Source organism: Bos mutus, chromosome 5, assembly GCF_027580195.1.
Source record: "Bos mutus isolate GX-2022 chromosome 5, NWIPB_WYAK_1.1, whole genome shotgun sequence".
Classification (NCBI taxonomy): Eukaryota; Metazoa; Chordata; class Mammalia; order Artiodactyla; family Bovidae; genus Bos; species Bos mutus.
The window spans coordinates 62218359-62237945 of NC_091621.1; the positions used below are offsets into that span (position 1 = coordinate 62218359).

At 35.5% G+C, this 19587-nt stretch overlaps 1 protein-coding gene and 1 non-coding gene across 2 annotated transcripts in view; one reads left to right on the plus strand and one right to left on the minus strand.

Annotated features, from left to right (window-relative positions):
* The window catches only part of PTPRQ (protein tyrosine phosphatase receptor type Q), a 229553-nt gene that overhangs the window by 18212 nt on the left and 191754 nt on the right, over positions 1 to 19587 (minus strand). The window contains exons 36-39 of the mRNA XM_070370967.1: positions 14509 to 14535; positions 13782 to 13863; positions 10678 to 10768; positions 5569 to 5645 (exon numbers count right to left, since the gene is read on the minus strand). Of these exons, the coding sequence (XP_070227068.1) occupies positions 5569 to 5645; positions 10678 to 10768; positions 13782 to 13863; positions 14509 to 14535 (277 nt within the window). The remainder of the gene's footprint in view (positions 1 to 5568; positions 5646 to 10677; positions 10769 to 13781; positions 13864 to 14508; positions 14536 to 19587) is intronic.
* Positions 2585 to 2689, plus strand: LOC138988024 (U6 spliceosomal RNA). Its single transcript, XR_011464372.1, has one exon. It is a non-coding gene; the product is annotated as a U6 spliceosomal RNA (small nuclear RNA).

A 19587-nucleotide genomic window follows, 5' to 3' on the forward strand; every position in this document is an offset into this window, starting at 1 on the left:
AGGTTGACAGGGGAGATAATTTGGGTTAGCAGGTTGGAGTCTTCCTCTTGTCTCATTACATAATGTTCTTGTTCACTCTCTTGAAAACATTTCTAAACTCACTTGTACAACTATTGGCTATTTACAAGGATGCAGTATTTATTTTCCTCTCTACCTCTCTCCCACGATCCATCCTTAATCAAAAATTTCCAGCTTCTCGTTGACTCCTAGCTTTAGGAGTATAATTCCCAAGAACAGCCAAGGCCCGAGAGGTAAACAAATAGTAATCTAATTACAGATCCTGGCCTGGTGTTTCCTAGTTTCAAAGCACAACTTCAGACCACCTACTGGTATTCCCTTTTCCCTTCTTCAGATTTCATTTCTTCCCCCCATCTAAACACTACTTATCTTGCTTTCTTCTCTCGCTCTATAGTTCTTCTCCCTTTTTCCTCTAGCATCCAAAGAAATAGGAATCTAGAATCCATTTGTAGATGGCCTCTATCTTTGGCTTCTGGAGCAAGTGTTCATGAACTTTCACTTGGAGGTGCCATGGAAAAAAACCGGGGAGTGGGGAGAAGCTGCGGTGTCCTTCACTCTGAGAAGTCTTTACTGTTTGTGAAGTGAAGACTGCCTAACCTTGGGGATGGAAAAGTGAGAGGCCACTACAGTATTATGAGTTTATTTCCAACTTCTCCCGACATCCCAGACAAAGGAGATTGCCCTGAAAGTAAAAGCAATAAGCATACTGCCCACTTTAATACTGAAAGTGAAAGTGAAGTCGCTCACTCGTGTCCGACTCTTAGCGACCCCATGGACTACAGCCCACGAGGCCCTCCGTCCATGGGATTTTCCAGGCAAGAGTACTGGAGTGGGGTGCCATTGCCTTCTCCGTTAACAGCAGCTAGGCATATTATATTTACTTCGAGCTGGTATACTTGGTGACAGCCTTAGTGCCCTCGGACACGGCGTGCTTGGCCAGCTCCCCAGGTGGCAGCAAGTGCACGGCGGTCTGGATCTCCCTGGAACTTGCCTTAATGTAAAGTGCTTTCCATCCGCACCTGCTTACTATGCAGCTCAGTAAGGATGATGCATATCATTACATGTGGGTCATGGTGACTTTGTTGTAAGGTTTATTACATTACAACATCACTTGACCACAGAAGAATGTGTATATTCTGTATATATTCAGGCTTAGTTTATTGTTCATTCTGCAGTATCTTCCTATTATGATTGTCTCCCGATAACTGGTAATATTTAGAGGGAACACTGGGACTTCATTAATATTCCTTTGTTTATGTAGAGGGAACACTGGGGGTTCATTAATATTCCTTTGTTTATGTAATCTGTGTGGCTCAGTTATACCTCCTAAAACTGTCTGGTTGCCTTCCTAATCATGTTCATATCCTATACTGTCATCCCATAGCTAGATGAACCTTTTACGCTATGAAGTATTCATTTGTGTCTACTTAATTGGTAGATAAGAGTCAACCAAAAAGCCTCTTGATGAAAGTGAAAGAGGAGAGTGAAAAAGTTGGCTTAAAGCTAAACATTCAGAAAACTAAGATCATGGCATCTGATCCCATCACTTCATCAGAAATAGGTGGGGAAACAGTGTCAGACTTTATTTTTTGGGGCTCCAAAATCACTGCAGATGGTGACTGCAGCCATGAAATTAAAAGATGCTTACTCCTTGGAAGGAAAGTTATGACCAACCTAGATAGCATATTCAAAAGCAGAGACATTACTTTGCCAACAAAGGTCCGTCTAGTCAAGGCTATGGTTTTTCTGGTAGTCATGTATGGATGTGAGAGTTGGACTGTGAAGAAAGCTGAGTGCTGAAGAATTGATGCTTTTGAACTGTGGTGTTGGAGAAGACTCTTGACAGTCCTTGGACTGCAAAAAATCCAACTAGTCCATTCTAAAGGAGATCAGCCCTGGGATTTCTTTGGAAGGAATGATGCTAAAGCTGAAACTCCAGTACTTTGGCCACCTCATGCGAAGAGTTGACTCATTGGAAAAGACTCTGATGCTGGGAGGGATTGGGGGCAGGAGGAGAAGGGGACGACAGAGGATGAGATGGCTGGATGGCATCACTGACTCTATGGACATGAGTTTGAGTGAACTCCGGGAGTTGGTGATGGACAGGGAGGCCTGGCGTGCTGCGATTCATGGGGTCTCAAAGAGTCGGACATGACTGAGCGACTGAACTGAACTGATAATTGTCATTTTGGAGTAATTACTAACCAAAGTAAAATTTGGAATGAATGAATTCTTTTCCCTCTTAACAGAGGCTTGTGGGGAGTGGGACACAGGACAGGTTATGTTTGATGTTGGGGAAAGGATGGAGCAATACAGAAGCAGAGCCCCAGTGGGACCAAATAAAATGGCAGGCCTAGGTGAGAAGATGATGAATAAGAAAAAAATTTTTTTTAAATGGGAGTATGGGCAGTATAGGAAAGCTTCAGGTATCTGTAGAATCATAATGAGAACCATAGTTAACCTTGCTACCTATTAGAATTGAAGTAGGTACTTCACCACCACTGAAGATTTAAGAGTATACATCTTGTTTTTAAAAAAACTGTATCTGCTTGCTTCGGCAGCACATATACTATAAGCCAGCACATACACTAAACTTGGAAAGATACAGAGAAGATTAGCGTGGGTGCTGCACAGGAATGACAGGCAAATTCATGAAGTGTTTGTATTTATATTTGATCAAATTATGCATACAGTTCTTTCTAGAAGAGGTGGCTTATTAACAGTGAAGAAGATTGCTATATTACAGTTATAAGAATAGCGTTAGGTATTTTAGGTTTTCTTTTTTTGTTTTTTTGTTTTTTTAATTTTATTTTATTTTTAAACTTTACAATATTGTATTAGTTTTGCCAAATATCGAAATGAATCCGCCACAGGTATACATGTGTTCCCCATCCTGAACCCTCCTCCCTCCTCCCTCCCCATACCATCCCTCTGGGTCATCCCAGTGCACCAGCCCCAAGCATCCAGTATTCATGCATCGAACCTAGACTGGCAACTCGTTTCATACCTGATATTATACATGTTTCAATGCCATTCTCCCAAATCTTCCCACCCTCTCCCTCTCCAACAGAGTCCATAAGACTGTTCTATACATCAGTGTCTCTTTTGCTGTCTCGTACACGGGGTTATTGTTACCATCTTTCTAAATTCCATATATATGCGTTAGTATACTGTATTGGTGTTTTTCTTTCTGGCTTACTTCACTCTGTATAATAGGCTCCAGTTTCAACCACCTCATTAGAACTGATTCAAATGTATTCTTTTTAATGGCTGAGTAATACTCCATTGTGTATATGTACCACTGATTTCTTATCCATTCATCTGCTGATTGACATCTAGGTTGCTTCCATGTCCTGGCTATTATAAACAGTGCTGTGATGAACATTGGGATACACATGTCTCTTTCCTTCTGGTTTCCTCAGTGTGTATGCCCAGCAGTGGGATTGCTGGATCATAAGGCAGTTCTATTTCCAGTTTTTTAAGGAATCTCCACACTGTTCTCCATAGTGGCTGTACTAGTTTGCATTCCCACCAACAGTGTAAGAGGATTCCCTTTTCTCCACACCCTCTCCAGCATTTATTGCTTGTAGACTTTTGGATCGCAGTCATTCTGACTGGCGTGAAATGGTACCTCATAGTGGTTTTGATTTGCATTTCTCTGATAATGAGTGATGTTGAGCATCTTTTCATGTGTTTGTTAGCCATCTGTATGTCTTCTTTGGAGAAATGTCTATTTAGTTCTTTGGCCCATTTTTTGATTGGGTCATTTATTTTTCTGGAGTTGAGCTGTAGGAGTTGTTTGTATATTTTTGAGATTAGTTGTTTGTCAGTTGCTTCATTTGCTATTATTTTCTCCCATTCTGAAGGCTGCCTTTTCACCTTGCTAATAGTTTCCTTTGATGTGCAGAAGCTTTTAAGGTTAATTAGGTCCCATTTGTTTATTTTTGCTTTTATTTCCAATATTCTGGGAGGTGGGTCATAGAGGATCCTGCTGTGATGTATGTCGGAGAGTGTTTTGCCTATGTTCTCCTCTAGGAATTTTATAGTTTCTCTTACGTTTAGATCTTTAATCCATTTTGAGTTTATTTTTGTGTAAGGTGTTAGAAAGTGCTCTAGTTTCATTCTTTTACAAGTGTTGACCAGATTTCCCAGCACCACTTGTTAAAGAGATTGTCTTTAATCCATTGTATATTCTTGCCTCCTTTGTCAAAGATAAGGTGTCCATAGGTGCGTGGATTTATCTCTGGGCTTTCTATTTTGTTCCATTGATCTGTATTTCTGTCTTTGTGCCAGTACCATAGCCATCAGTGGGGTAGTTTAGAATCCCAGGGATCAGGATGGAGGATCAGTAATCATTTTTTTTTTTTTTTTTTAACAATAAAACGTCTTCAAACTTTTTGCCTCAACGTCTGGCCCAGGCCTGCCGCCATTTCATTTGGTCCCACTGGGGCTTTGCTTACGTGTTGCTCCATCCTTTCCTTTCCCATCTAGAGAAGAGTTCATTTTCTTAACTCAAACTAGTTAAATATTCTGGGTGAACCAAGTCACTGATTTGCCTATTACCTTTTATAAAAGTTGTCATTTTGTTAAGATACTGTACTTATTATTAATCTGAATTTGCATTGACTATGTTTTAGTGTATTTGTACATGGTGAACTCAGTTTCTGAAATTAAGCTTTTTATTTGTAATTTTCTAAAAACAAACCACAACTGTATATTTGATTAGTTCAGAGATAGAATCATCTGCCTTAGGGAGGAAGTAGGTGATCTGTGCCAAGGGAGGGTAATCTCTAATTATCAGTAGTTTTTCAGAAAGATTTTCTAAGTGACTGGATTAAATAACCACAGGAGCAATTCCTCCTCTGAGATTTCATGGTTGTGTCAACCCAAGTGGAGGTCTTGGGTGCATATAAGGTTTCTGTGTTCCTAAGATAGGGGTGAGCATTGAGAGAGCAAGAGTCATGGAGAAGGAGCTCCTTGGAACACTCTGGTTATGTTCCATTTTTGATCTTATGTGGCAAGCATTTATTATCTGTGATGTTTATCACAGTTTACCCCACATTGGTTCACTTAAGATATGTTTATTGAGTGGCTGCAAAAGAGTACACGTTATCTAAGTAACAGAGGGTGGAAAGAACATGACATCATAGTCCCCTTGAGGGACTGAAAATCTCGAAGGGAAGAACAGCACAATGGGTTTTTATATAATATGGACATGACTATCCATTTGACTAATTTTCTTTGAAAAATTGGCTGACCTTAAAGGATCTTCTGACAAACACTGGAAACAGTGGACAGTCCAGGGGATATGTAGTTTGAAGTTGGACATCTGCTGCTTATTAGCGAAATGATTGTTGGGTAAATTGCAATCTCTATTTGGAGCTTCCACTTCCCCATGTATAAAACATCGTATATATACTTAATGTTGTATGGAACTGGTACATTAAATCTATACAGGTTGTAATGAATTTCTTGTTTTCAGTAGTTGGAAGAGTAACATTATTGCAGTATTCATGTTTTATAAAAAATGTATATAAAATAGCAACTTACAGAAACATAGCTGGCATTAATATAATCTGATCCTGGAATACTAGCATCAGCTATCAGCTTCACTCTGTTATTGTTATCTAGAAGGAAAGATAAGATATTAATATTAATTTACTTTTTAAATTACCATTACTTTTTTCTATAAAATACAAAGAAGTTTCTGATATTTGAAAATTACAGATGGCTGTAAAATTTTAAAGTAGAAGTTCTCTCTTATTCCATATTTCCACAACCTAAAGACAATGACTATTAATATGTTCTCATATTTATTCCCAGGATTTTCTATACATAGTCATATAAAATTAACCACAAATGGGGTGCTAGTCCCTCTATTCTGCAAAAAATTTTATTTAACTATATCTTTCCATGTTAGTGCAAATAATAATATCTTTTGGGTTGGCCATAAAGTTTGCTCAAATTTGCCCATAACATGTTATGGAAAAGCCTGAACAAATACCTTTACCGATCTAATAGTTCATTACTTTAAAAGATCGTATAGTATTTCATTGTGAATATAACATACTTATTTAGCTCTTCAGGATGATTGAAAATCATATCATTTTGTTATTGTAAAATGCTGAATAAATAACTGAAATTTTGCATATCTGTTGGAGTCTATTTGTAGAATACATTACCAGCAGTAAAATCCCCAAATCATATTGTGCTTCTCAAATTTTGAAAGACTGATGAATTGTTCTCAAATTATATCAGTTCACTCTGAACAAAAGTGTTTGAACAGTTTGAACACCACCATGAGATACTATTTAAACATTTTAATTTATGACCTTCTGAGAGATACAGATTGATTTAGTATTTGTTTTGATTGCCTTAACTATGAGTGAAAGTGAGCTTCTTTGCTTGTGTATTGGCCATTTTAAATATCTTTTCTGTAATTGCCTTTTCATATTATACTATTTTTAATTTTTTAAAATATTTTTATACTAAAAATGTTACATGTATTGAAAATTTTTTTGTCATTTGTCTTTGACTCACTTAATTTATCTGTTAGCTATCTTGCCATACGTAAAATTTATATGTATTGTAGTCAAAGTTCTCATTTTTCACTGTGGCTTTCTGCGTGATACATACAAAAGGCTTTGTCACACCAATATTCTTCACAGATTCATTCATAGTGTCTTTCAGAGCTTTAATAGGTTTTATTGCTTGTTTTAAATATTTTGATTTTTGATCCATTGGGCTTCTTTTATTTGGGGACAGAATGAGGGAAAATCTATGTTTTATTGTTTGTTGCCATTTAGAACAATAAACAGTGCACCCTTACCCCTTATTCAAAATACCACTGTATCATACACTGGTTTTCTCTGTGTTTAGGTCTGTTTCTGGAGTTCTTTAATTTAGATGCCTATTCTTTTTTTCACACCAAACTTTGAATTACTGTTATTTAGACTGTTTTACAGTCTAGCAAAATTAGATAACCGTTTTCCCATTATTTTTCTTCAAAGAAAAGTATCAAAAATTATTTTTCCCTGAGAATCTTTGCCAAATTGGTATTATAGTTGAAATGTCCAGTGCTAACTTTCACGAGACAAAGAAATGATACAAAGTTATCTGTCACTAAATTCTTTTGAGGTTTTAAAACAAACCTTCCTGGGAAGGCAGTGAGCAGTGGAGCAAAAATGGGAAAGTGGGTTTGAGTGGGAATGCAGACGCTCTGCCTATCTGCCGTTTATGGCCCTGGGCGAATTGTTTCCCTTCTCTGTTTCTTTGTTACCTCAGCTATAACATATAGTTATAATATTTATTTTGTAGAATCCTCTGAGGAAGACATGAAAGTTTATAAAACGTATAGCTCTGTATGGAACACAGAACACACTCTCAAGTTCTTAGAATTAAGCACATGTTATATGTTAAATGACTTTGCTGTATTTTTAGGTTAAGTATAATGACCCAACCAATGTGTTTGAATCCAAAGAAGGGGGATCATTCAAGCAGATTACGCAAACCATTTCTGTCCCAAAGATTTTGAATTTTGTATGATGTTCCAATCTTAATGACGCTGTGGCCAGTCATGCAACTAAGAAAGGGAAGCCATCAGTTTTCTATTCACTAAATATCTGAGTGAACTATCCGAGTCAACTGAACTGAGTCAACAGCAAGCTAAACTTTTCTTCATGGTGTTGGAACGCTTCTCAAGGTCACAGTGTCCTGTCAAACAGAGATTTGGAAATCTCTTCTGCACACATTTGCTGCTAATTCTAGTATCTTAAAGCCCTGTAAGCTAATATGTTCTAAAATGCACTGTGATATTTGAAATCCTTCTTTCTACATTACTCAGGGGAAACAGTGGATCTCTCTTAGCTGGCTCAAGCTAAAATTCAGACTCGACTAAAATGAATTCATTCTCTATGGGAGAAAAAAAACATTTCTTCAACTTTATGGCTTCTCTGCAAACACAATGGGAGAATATATTAGTTTAAGTATTGCATTTTCTGTGTGTGTGTATGTGTCATGGTGGGAGGGAGCTGGGATCATATGGGTCTGTTGCCCGTATGAGAGGATGTGAGTTTACAGCTTGTCTTCCGACCCAGATTAGGGAAGTGGGTTTGTTATCTCCAGACCATAGACCCTAAGGGCCTGTAGCTAAATTTTAGTCACCCAGAAACTTAGAGGCTTTTAAAAATAAGCAATTTACTGATTACTAACAACCATAAGAACTAATACTGATTGAGAGCTTCCTGTGTTCTGTATTGGGTAAAGTGATTTACACGATTATTTTATCTAATCCTTAAAGTTATGCGGTCGACATTACTAAATAATATCCAGCAACTAAAGTAGTTGTTAGGTAAACAGAAACGCAACCCAGGAAGTTTGATTAGAGCCCACGTTTTTAGTCATTTTACTATACAGCAAGTAGTATGTACTAGTTGAATTAATAAATTCTTAATAAAATTATTGAAAAGTATAAAATTATGCCTAATAAAATTATTTCTTATAGAACTTCCAGTTCTTTAAGAGGACAGTTAAGAAAAAACTTTACCCCCAAAACCCATTAAAGGATATCGGATGTGGATGTAGAATATTATTTGAAAAATTACTAAGTTTTCTTTACTGAAATCAAGAAAAAACAGAAAATAATTGGATATTATCCCTTTGGCTCTAGCAAAGGTGGAAAAAAATGTATGCAATGCTTATGATATTCCCAAACATCCTTGATTTACAGTTATTTATTGTCTTAGCCATCACTAGTTATTTTTGTCTTAGCCTCAGATATTGGGATTGTCTTACTCCTCAGTTCTCCTTATTTTAAGGATGTTTGTTTAGTTATATTCTCCTTATGCTGTAAGTGCTAGCAAGCTAGCACTGTATGACTTTAATGGCCATTATGTGAACCCAGAAAATAATGCACTGAAATCTTAACAACAAAAGATCAAAATGTTACATATAAAAAATCTCACATACCAAATTTTTATATATTTAAAGTCAGATATGCTTCCATCTTTGGAAATAAGCTAGATATGTTTCATCTACCTATATATAATGATATACAGTGATATACATTACTTTAGCCGCATACACTATTGTAAATAAATATTAAATATTCTAGATATGTTTCATCTACCTATATATAATGATATACAGTGATATACATTACTTTAGCCGCATACACTATTGTAAATAAATATTAAATATTCCATAGTAACTGTCCTTCAATCAGACAGTTTGATTGTATATTTATTTTCACAGGATATCATTAAGCATGAAGCAGAGAATCTGAAGGAAATTTAGATATGGATGAATATAAAAACCTGAGACTTTCCATCTCTCTTAATCTTAGGATGTATCCCATCCAGGTTAACTCTTTAAAAGGGAAAACAAAGTGACTTATTAAGAAAGGTCATGCCAGAGGAATTTAGGGATGTAATACTAACATTCCTTATTTCCTACAAAGATGCCTTATTTGTCAACTTACTCTTAAAGCCATTTACCTATGATTTGTTTTGTTCCGGGAAGGATTTTAGGTGATTAAAGCTATTTGTATTTTCATCCTTTTCTAATTCTTGGGAATTAACAGATTCCATTAGGTTACTGACTTCTAGATCATGTTTCCCTAAATTTGTTTACTTCATGCCTCAGTTATCCTCTAGTTCTAGAATAACACAATATGGTCCATTTTGGGGGGGGACTATCCATATCCTTATGATTTTACCTTCTGTGATTACATATTTCTCAAAGTCTGTATCTTTCTAGACAGAAGAGTTCAATTTTTATATGTATGGAATTTTCCCCAATACAGTTTTGTAAAGGCATAGAACATAGAAAAATATATATACACTAACTCTAAAATTAGGAATATTTTAAAACTCTAGACTTTGAAACAATATTGACAGCATTTCAGAACTTAACATATCACTTTTTAATTTTATAATATAAAAATGTATTGAATCAGAATATACTTAGTAGGATAACATGTTGAAAAATATAGCAAACACAGCATTTAAAGAGGAATGCTATGTTTTTTCTTTCATATTACTACTAATTCTTACATCAATAATATGGTTTGCTTTTTCCACATCAGTATACACATTCGTTTTAATGACATTTAAGGACATAATAACAGCGTGGCATGTACTACGGTTTCTTACTGATTGAAAAATGTTGACTGTGGTAAAGCATAAGCCTGCTTCCTTTGTAAAAACCAACCCTGGTAATCACACATTTACTCTGATCTTCAACAAATATTTTGCAATGCACTTTTTTATATTCCTTTACAAAGCACTGCCATGCTCTTAAGGAAAGTAATGCGCACAGTTACACATGAACTTTCTCTCTTCATTTGAGAACTAGGTCTATAGGAAGATATGAGAGAGGTTTGTTCCTGGGGTTAAATTACAAAGCTCAGAAAGTACTGGGGCTACAGTTTCTTACACCTGCATGAATAAACCTTGTGTGAACAAGCTGAAACCCACGTTCATTAACTTTAGTCAATATTAACAAAGCCAAAGAAATACAATTTATAAGTTGCTGCTAATAAAATGCATTATTATAATTCAATTAATATGTAACACATATTTAAGAAGAATGCTAAAGTGCATTTTGTGCTCATTTGAAAAGCTTTCAGTATCTAAAAGCAGAAACAGTATATACACATACATGGTTTTATGTTTGGAAAGCGGTTTTTTGCTCTGTTCCAAGGCAGATCAGCGTCAGTTGAAGAGAGATCCTGAAGAAATTTTGGTAATTCCTGTGGATTGAAGTCATTGCAAAGTTTAGATTATTTCAGAAGTCAAAACGAAGTTCCACTTAGTAAAAGACTATTCTAAGTCATTTTATTTTTAAAATGAAAACACTTCTCATAACTGCAGAAGTGAGGTCAAGTGAACAGTAAAGAACTTAGATGAACTTACACTGAAAATACCCTGCATAGAGCTGGTCCTCTGGGCTCCTGCTTTCTCTGGCATGATTTCTCTTCTCTGTCAAGTCTGAGGTGCGGCAACCATGTTAGCGACTCCCTTCATACTTTACTGATGGTTTCATCAAATATTCCCTGTGTATTATTTAATATTTCAACATCTACTTAGTAGGGGAAGGGAGTTGGTGATTTATTTTTTGTTTTTTCTCCTTGGGCAGTGTGATTTCATGCCTATTAATTGGTACAACATTGGTCAGTTTGAGAAGATGCCAAAGGTCAATTCCTGTTCTCAGTGGGCATTGTTAAATCGATAACAGAATGCAAAGGTGTGATTAAGAAATATCAGACACTGAGGGAGTGTCAAGGAGCTCTGTTATTGATATTTTGGTGGAAAATGATGATATCCGTTGATCATTTAAAAAGCTGTGCAAGAAAATAGGTTATTTTATCGAGCTGATGATTTACATTTATGAAATTTATAGTTTTCCATATTAGAAATGTCTCAGTTTACCAGATTCCCTTAAAAGTGCTAAAACTGGGGGGTTTGCAATTTTTCAGCATTGTTAAAAATTATTGTTTTAATTGGATAATTTTCCCTTCTCCCTTATTTTTCCTCCGAGAATTCTGGACAGTCTTTTGCATGTATGTGTGTTAGAGAAGAGGGACAAGGTTAAGCATCTGAATTCTGATGTTCTGGCACCAAAGGCTTCAAAAAATTTTTAACCAATTGAGGAATCCTAGAACAGCTTCCTTGTGTTAGGTTTTGAGATTATATATCAGCATGTTTATATGAGGCAAATAGAGGGGAAAAGAAAGGTGAATTGGAATCACCTTCTATTCTGTGTTTACAGAAGTTTCCATTTATAGATTGAAATGACTCTGGCCTTGATAATCAATATTCAGTTACCAGGTCGATTGTTTGGTTAGTAATATTACACTCAGTGGCCTTCTTATCAGGGCACATGGGGCTTCAACCAACCCTCCTTAATACTTAGCTCTTTCTCCTTCTGTTTCTGCTTGTTAGTGGATCACAGCTGAGTGAGACTGTTTTGCATCCTTACGCTTTTGCATTCCCTCTTTCTCTCTAGAATACCTTTTCCGCTTTCTCTACTCATTGGACTACTGCTCTGTCTTAAAGTTCATCTGGCCGGTCACTTTTTTGTAAAGTCTTTTCTGATTGCTCTGCAGACAGAGTTGAGGCTCACTTCTTTCTGCGTATCTCTATCAGGACTCTGTATTTGTGATTTCTTAGACACGTCTGCAGTTCTTATCATAAATATGAACTTCTTTATGGTAGAAATCATCATTGTAATAGCAAATGCTTATTGTGCCAGCCACTGTTCTTAGTATTACACATCGTTCAATCAGTTTAGTATTCACAACTCAGTAAGATAGGTACAGATGGAGGACACTGAAGAACAGAGAGTTTAGGTCACCTAGCTATCAAATGCTGAACTGGCATATATCAGTGCAAATAGGAGCTTATTGATATTTAAGGTGTAAGCGAATATGACCTGAGTTACAAGGTTTATCAAATATATGCATCAAAGATGCATTTGTTAAAAAGTTTTGCTTTAAAAGTTGACACAGCAGTAGGATTGAAAGCAATTAAAAAAAGGCATGTCCTTACATATTTATATATATTTACTTAGTATATACACACAACATATATAAAACCCAAGTACTTAAAACCATGATCTCCAAAACAGTTAAACCTTCTCAGTATATGTGAAAATGTTATTGCTAATAAAACTTTTCAGATACTCAGTCATGTATGATGGAACTATATTTGCTACATTCTAATGAAACTACCCTTTGGTTCCTGAAAACTTGAAAGCTCTTGCTGTATAAATGCTATGAAGAGTTTTATGGTACCACTGATTTTGTTAAGTCCAGATCAATATTTAAGAAGCATAACCAAAAAGCTGTAGGAAATACCATTAATCTTCTCACATTTTTGTTATTACTCCCTGAGAGACTGAAATATTACAGTCCTGAATTATCCAAGCCAATTGTTTGAGTTTTGTTCACACACTAAAACGTTCATGAAAAAACAGTAATATTTGGTAACATTTAGAAATCTGTTTTTATTTTTCTCATACAAAATAAGTCAGGAAAGGGGCTCACTGATTTTAAGATAACTTGTAGATCTAAGACACGCCTTATGTTTTTAATGTAATTTCAATTTTGTAGATATATAAAATGCTAAAAGCAATAAAATTAATGTTCTAACTTTCAAATAGTCTTAAAGTGACAAGTTCTTAACTTCATATATTCTCTTTAATGTGATAGAGCACTTATTCCATGATTTAAAAATAAGCCTGTAAAGCACAGGTGTTATTTATCTATTTTTGTACAGTTCTGAAAAACATTGTTTTTTATAATTTCTGGAAACATCAAATTCTGTTCTCAGGCTCTTCTATACCACTAACATAAACTAAGCAGGCAAATATGAAATGAACTTATTTAGTTTCTAAATATAAAAGTTATTGAAATATATGGTACCACCCAAACCTTGCACACACACAAAAACCAATGCGTCCAGCATTCTAGGGTTGATTGTACATCTGGGTGATGAGCAGAGAGCAAATGGGGCCGGGTTGCCCTTGCTGGGGAAGTCTGAGGAGCAGCACCTTTTTCTGACACAGTAGGTGAATAATTCTGTTCAGGTTGCACCAGAGGCTGCTCAGTGTAGTGTTACTATCCAAACAATCAACCTGGTAATTGGGTATTGATTATCACGGCCAGAGTCCTGCATGGCCTTGCAAGCTTAAACGGGACATGAAATGTGACACATGAAACGACTGGAGGTCTGGCAATGTTGTGACAACTGCTGGAAACATACCGAAAATTCCTCTTGAAACTTTAGGTTGTTGTTTGTGCAAAGCTCTTCAACATGTTGCAGGAAGGATTTCTTGCTTATCGGCCTCCAAGCAAAGAAAGGTATAAAATGGAGTTAGGTTAGGTTCAGTTCTTTCCCTTTAATCTGCCTTTATAGTTGACCAGTTAAGAGGACACAGGACATTTCAAAACCACACAGCCCTTTAAAGTCACCCTGTCATATTTACAAAATTAGCTTTCCCTCTTTGAGTTCACTTTCCCTGTATTTCATGGTACAGAAATCCTTCAAATTTTAAGTGACTTTAAATGAATGATTGCACATTTTAATGAAAGTTTTTCAAGTAAATGTAAGGGCATAAAGTTATCATTGAATCCTAATGCATATAATACCTCTTTGTCATACAGAGAACATTTTATACATTACAAGGTTTTAGAAGATATAAAATATTGCAGTGACCTCATTCTCATAATGACATGGTTTCTAAACCCTAAGGAGTTTAGATATCCCTGTATTACTTCCCAAGCTAAAATACAGACATGCAGGCTTCACCCCAGAGAGAGAGAAAGCATTTCTCCAGTTACCATGCAATTAGTCATGCTTTTATGATTTATATCCAGCTTGGAGGTTTTTCTACCAAACATACAAAAAAGGAACCACACATTAAGATTCATTGAATCAGGGAATCTAGAGTTGGTATTCAAAAAGAAGAAAAGATACTTAACAAACTTACTTGATGGATTTTCTATAACTAAGTAACCTGCAACAGAGATTGTGTTAAACGCATTATGAGTTGAGGATACAGCTCTTGAGTTCTGGATTAAAATTAGAAAAACATGGTAAACCAGCAATTATAACATGCTGTACCTTTAACTGATATGTGATCATTATTTTAAATTCTACATCATTTTTGAAATTATATTATTTGGACCCAAATATGGCCAAATAATAATTTGGCTTTTCTCTCAAGCTAAGAAGGTAATGTTTTATATTGCTGGGCATTTGGGGCATTACATTGGTACAGGTCACTTTTTAATATATTGCATAGTATTTATTGCCCTAAAAATGTAAATGTGAGTGAAACTTTTTTCTTTGTCCATGAAGAATGCTGAATAAAGGAAGGTGATTGAAAAATGACATCAAATTGACTAAATCTTGTTTCCTGAGTCTTTGTGAATATATAACCATAAAAAATGACAGTCATTTCAGTTACTTTATACATTTTTGTGACAGTTCATTAGTCCAGTTATTTATACTCTAAAAATTGAAATAATTTTAAACAGCTAAATAGACTGTGCAATGCCCAAATTCAGAGATGGGTGTATCTTTAATAACACATTTGTCATGCGCAACAAATTAGCACTGCAAAAAAACACAAAAGGCACAAAGTATGAAATAAAATGAACATATACCTTTATCAAAGTTTATAATTTTAAATATCAGGGATAATCTTACCAGATTTCTTAAGTGACAAATGTAAGAGGATGTGGATTTTGAAGTAAAGGACAAATGAAAAAATAGATGGAAGAATGTGGCTTAATAAATACTATGAAAATGGTCACAAAGGGGTTTGTTCAGTGAAGAAAACATGAGTCAGAGTATATTTTATTACAGTGCAGGAATTGGTGAAAAATACAGGGGTGCTGTAGTAATTGTTATCAAGAAGAAAGAAGGAATTCTTCATTAATGCTGTAGGTGTCCCCGGGCAGAAGGAAGTCTCTCTCAGCTCCACAGGGTATAACCTAGTAGAGCAACTCATCATCAGCATGGCATCACAGTGATATATAGCATTACTAGAGCAAAGACTTCCCTGGTGGCTCAGATGCTAAAGCGTCTGCCTACAATGCAGGAGACCCCTGTTCAATCCCTGGGTTGGGAAGATCTCCTGGAGAAGGCAATGGCAACCCACTCCAGTACTCTTGCCTGGATAATCCTATGGATGGAGAAGCCTAGTAGGCTACAGTCCATGGGGTCGCAAAGAGTCGGACAAGACTGAGCGACTTCACTTTCACTTTCAGAGCAGTGTCTTGGTGGATGAGCTAGTGGGTTTCTCACAACACCTTAGAGTGATTCTAAGGAGGCAACAGAGAAATCCTGACTAGATAGATGGGCTTCCCTGTTGGCTCAGATGGTAAAGAATCTGTCTACAATGCGGGAGACCTAGGTTCAATCCCTGGGTGGGGAAGATCCCCTGGAGAAGGATGGATATGGAGATGACTGAATGAGATATTGAATCAGAAAATTCCTTAATTTGAGGATAGGAAGACGAAGTATATGAACTGGAGGTCCTGACTTCCGACACATGCAGTGGGAACTTGGGCAGCATATCAGTCCCCATAGAAAATAATTACCCCTCAGCAAAGACCAGCAAGAAAAGGCAACCATGAGCTAGATCCACACCAATTCAATGGCCATGAATTTGGGCAAACTCCGGGAGATGGTGAGGAACAGGGAAGCCTGGTGTAGTGCGGTCCATGGATCGCAGAGTCGGACATGATTTGGCGACTGAAGAACAAAAAAGACCCACACTACCCAAGCTCTTTAAGGTGCTTGGTACCCTAATGTTCTGATGCCACAATACTCTTCAGAAACAGGAAAGGAATGGGGGTCAGGCTGGGCAAATCTTCAGAACTGAGTTTAAGATAGAAATGAACGAGATACTTGAATTAACAAGATTGATGTCTCTGTTACCATGCAGAACTGGAAATTCTTGTGTAGAGATCACTTTTCTAATATCAGGGAACATTATTCAGTTTATGAATGGTGGAGTTCAAACATCACATCTGCTTTAGTGACAAACTTGTGATTCATCTTTTTAAGGACTGTCAGATAACCATGCTGTGGTGGGGAGATTTTCTTTTTCCAGAGGATCCAGGGTTATTTGAGGTAGTACTGGCAAAAATATTTTTTCTGGGCTATCTAGAACCTGAAATAGAGCTAGTTTGTAGAGCAAGAAATAGCTGAAGCACCAGATAATTATTACTCAAATCCTTGTTCTATTTTCACTAATGATCTGTTCTTATTTAAAAATTATTAATATTTGATCTTTATAGTCTGTCTTTTCAGTGAAGAACTCTACAGAAGGTTGATTTTATTATTTTACATTTGAAAGATCTCTTTAGAGATTACAGATTTTTTTGTTTTTGTTTTCTTTTTTGGAGTATAGTTGATTTACAATGTAATGTCAGTTTTAGGTGTATAGAGATAGTGATTTTAAACTATACCTGGCTACTAGATTTGGGTGAATATTTGTGAATTCTTACAAAATACAGTGTCCCTTTTGGCTTCAAATACCTGTTCCAACAATTACCAGCTATATTATTTTGAGTAAGTTACCTCAACCTTTCTTAGTTCCTAGTTTAGACAATAAGGCAAATATATGTAAATCAAGCTCATATATGTAAAATGCTAGGAAATTTCTACCCCTGACTTTGGAAGCAATATGTAAATGTTGTTTGCTATCATTGCTATTATAATTACTAGTTCTAGTTTTATTGTGAAACTCAAGTTCCTTCTACAGATCTATTCTACAATTGATACTGATAAAAAGGATGAATTTTTTTTTGTTTCTAAACTGATAAAAAGAATGAGTTTTTTTTGTTTCTAAAAGAATATCCTAAATTTTACTCAAAACTGGGAAGACTAGATTGTGCTAATTTAAGCAGGGAGATTTCCTATTCTTCCTAATCAGAGTCCCAGAATAAAGAGTGATCAAAAGGTCAGTTTCCTAGTTCTCAACTCAAATTATAAATTAATCCCTAATAGTATAAAGGCTGTAATAATTCTCTTTTCATATTATCATGTGAAAGCACTTCTAACTGTGCCTGCATTTTTTACATTATTCTTTATAGCTACCCCTCACATTACCCTGTTTACACCACAGATATTTTCTATTAGTTTCTCCATTCCAGGTGTCTTACCACAACCAGATGCTGCTGATTGCTTAATAGCTAATTCAGATGTTAACTCCTCTAAGGACCTTACCCTATTCTATTACAGAGAACATAATTTCTTCCTTCTATGAAACTAAACTTCTATGGACAAATCACCTTCCATCTTCTATCATGGCTATATAAGTACATGTATTAAGGACCCATGCATTGAGGTTCATGTATTACTTGAAGGCAGGGGCAGGGTTAACATCTGGCTTACTGCAAGCCGCTCATAAACTTATTTGTAGTAGACAGTGAATAAGTCATTGTTAAATATACAACTGTGGATGAATTTAGACTAAAGATACATAGTAAACTAAATACAAGTGCTCTGATTATTATGAGAGAATATCTGAATTAAATGAATTTTCCACAAAGATATTAATTGAGAATTCTCATGAGATGCTACTCAAGGGCTTAAATATGATCAACAGATGCATCAGTAAACAGTATACAGGTCTAAACAAAGCCGTATCAAATCTCTCACAACAGAAGTTAACAGGTGCTAGATACTCAGGAAGTTACATGAACAATAAAATTGCTCTTGTCTGCACAAGTAATTTAGATAATAGATTTAATAAAACAAGATCTGTTTTGGCTTTGTTTACTTTTCAGTATCTCTCCCTTAAACCCAGTCATTTTACATATGCTGTTCTTCACATTTGTTTTTACATAATGTGAGAAACAAGGCGTCACATAGACCGTTTTTATGAAATTTTCCAGTCTGTGCTTATCTCACAATTATGTGTGAACTGAAATAAATACCTACCTAGACAGCTTAAAATTGAGAAGATATTTTGGCATAAATTACCTGTTTCAAATAACAATTAGTTTTTTTTTCCCTTATTTTTGTTTGTAGTCTCCTTGTCATTGCCTTGATTCTTAGCCTCATATTGAACAAGTGTATTTTTCTCAAGTACTGACTGCATTCTAAATTTTATTTTTCTTTGAAGTTTTAAAGTTTTACTTGTAAACAGGGAAAAATAGTAATTTGGACAATTATGCAGGGAAGTGGAAAAGGAGATGGCATATACTATGAAGAAAATGCACTGATGAAGAAATTAAATTCCTTTATGGAAAATTATTTGGTTAGATAAGCATAAAAAAACTCACAGAAATTAATGTGTATGAAAATCAACAATGTCATTTCAGGAGTGCTATTTCAAATAAAGTGATCTATAGACATACTCAAAGAGACTCAAAAATACTTTTTATTAACATTTAAAAAAACTTAAAAACTGGGTACATGGAGAGTGTTTTAGACACTTTGGTGAATAAGAGTACTTATTCACTGACAATAGTGAAGGATACTGTCAAATCATATTCATTAGTGTGTAAATCAATTTGGGGATTGTCCAGATTTCAGTAAGATAACTGACCAATGTCTAATATAAAGGGCTAAACACGTTTTATTACATGAATCTTAGCTTAAATCCTATGCCCTTTTGTTGAAAAGGGTATTATTTCATGTCTGGGCTCATTTTTTTTTCAAAGTCTATCAAAAACTTAAATTCCACTCAGATTACTCTTGATAGATCCAGAGAGGAACCATTTATTTATGTTGGCAGTGGTGATTGAAGACCATATTGTCACAGAGACTCAGCTTTCCCTCAAGGTCAATTAGTTGAAATCTATAGGGAATTAAAATATAGTCCAAATAGAGAGCTACAGATGATAGCCTATAGATGGGCAGCTTAACTCAGCATTAGCAGTGGCGAGAAGCTGTGTTTTCTACTTAACCAGTTTTAAGTTAGGTTCAAAATTTTACTGCCTTTACTGTAAAAATATGTACTTCTCACACTAATATGTACTTCATTTTCAACGAAAATTTTTGAATAATCTGGTAAAACATGTTTATTGATTTTTCTAAGTTTCATAAA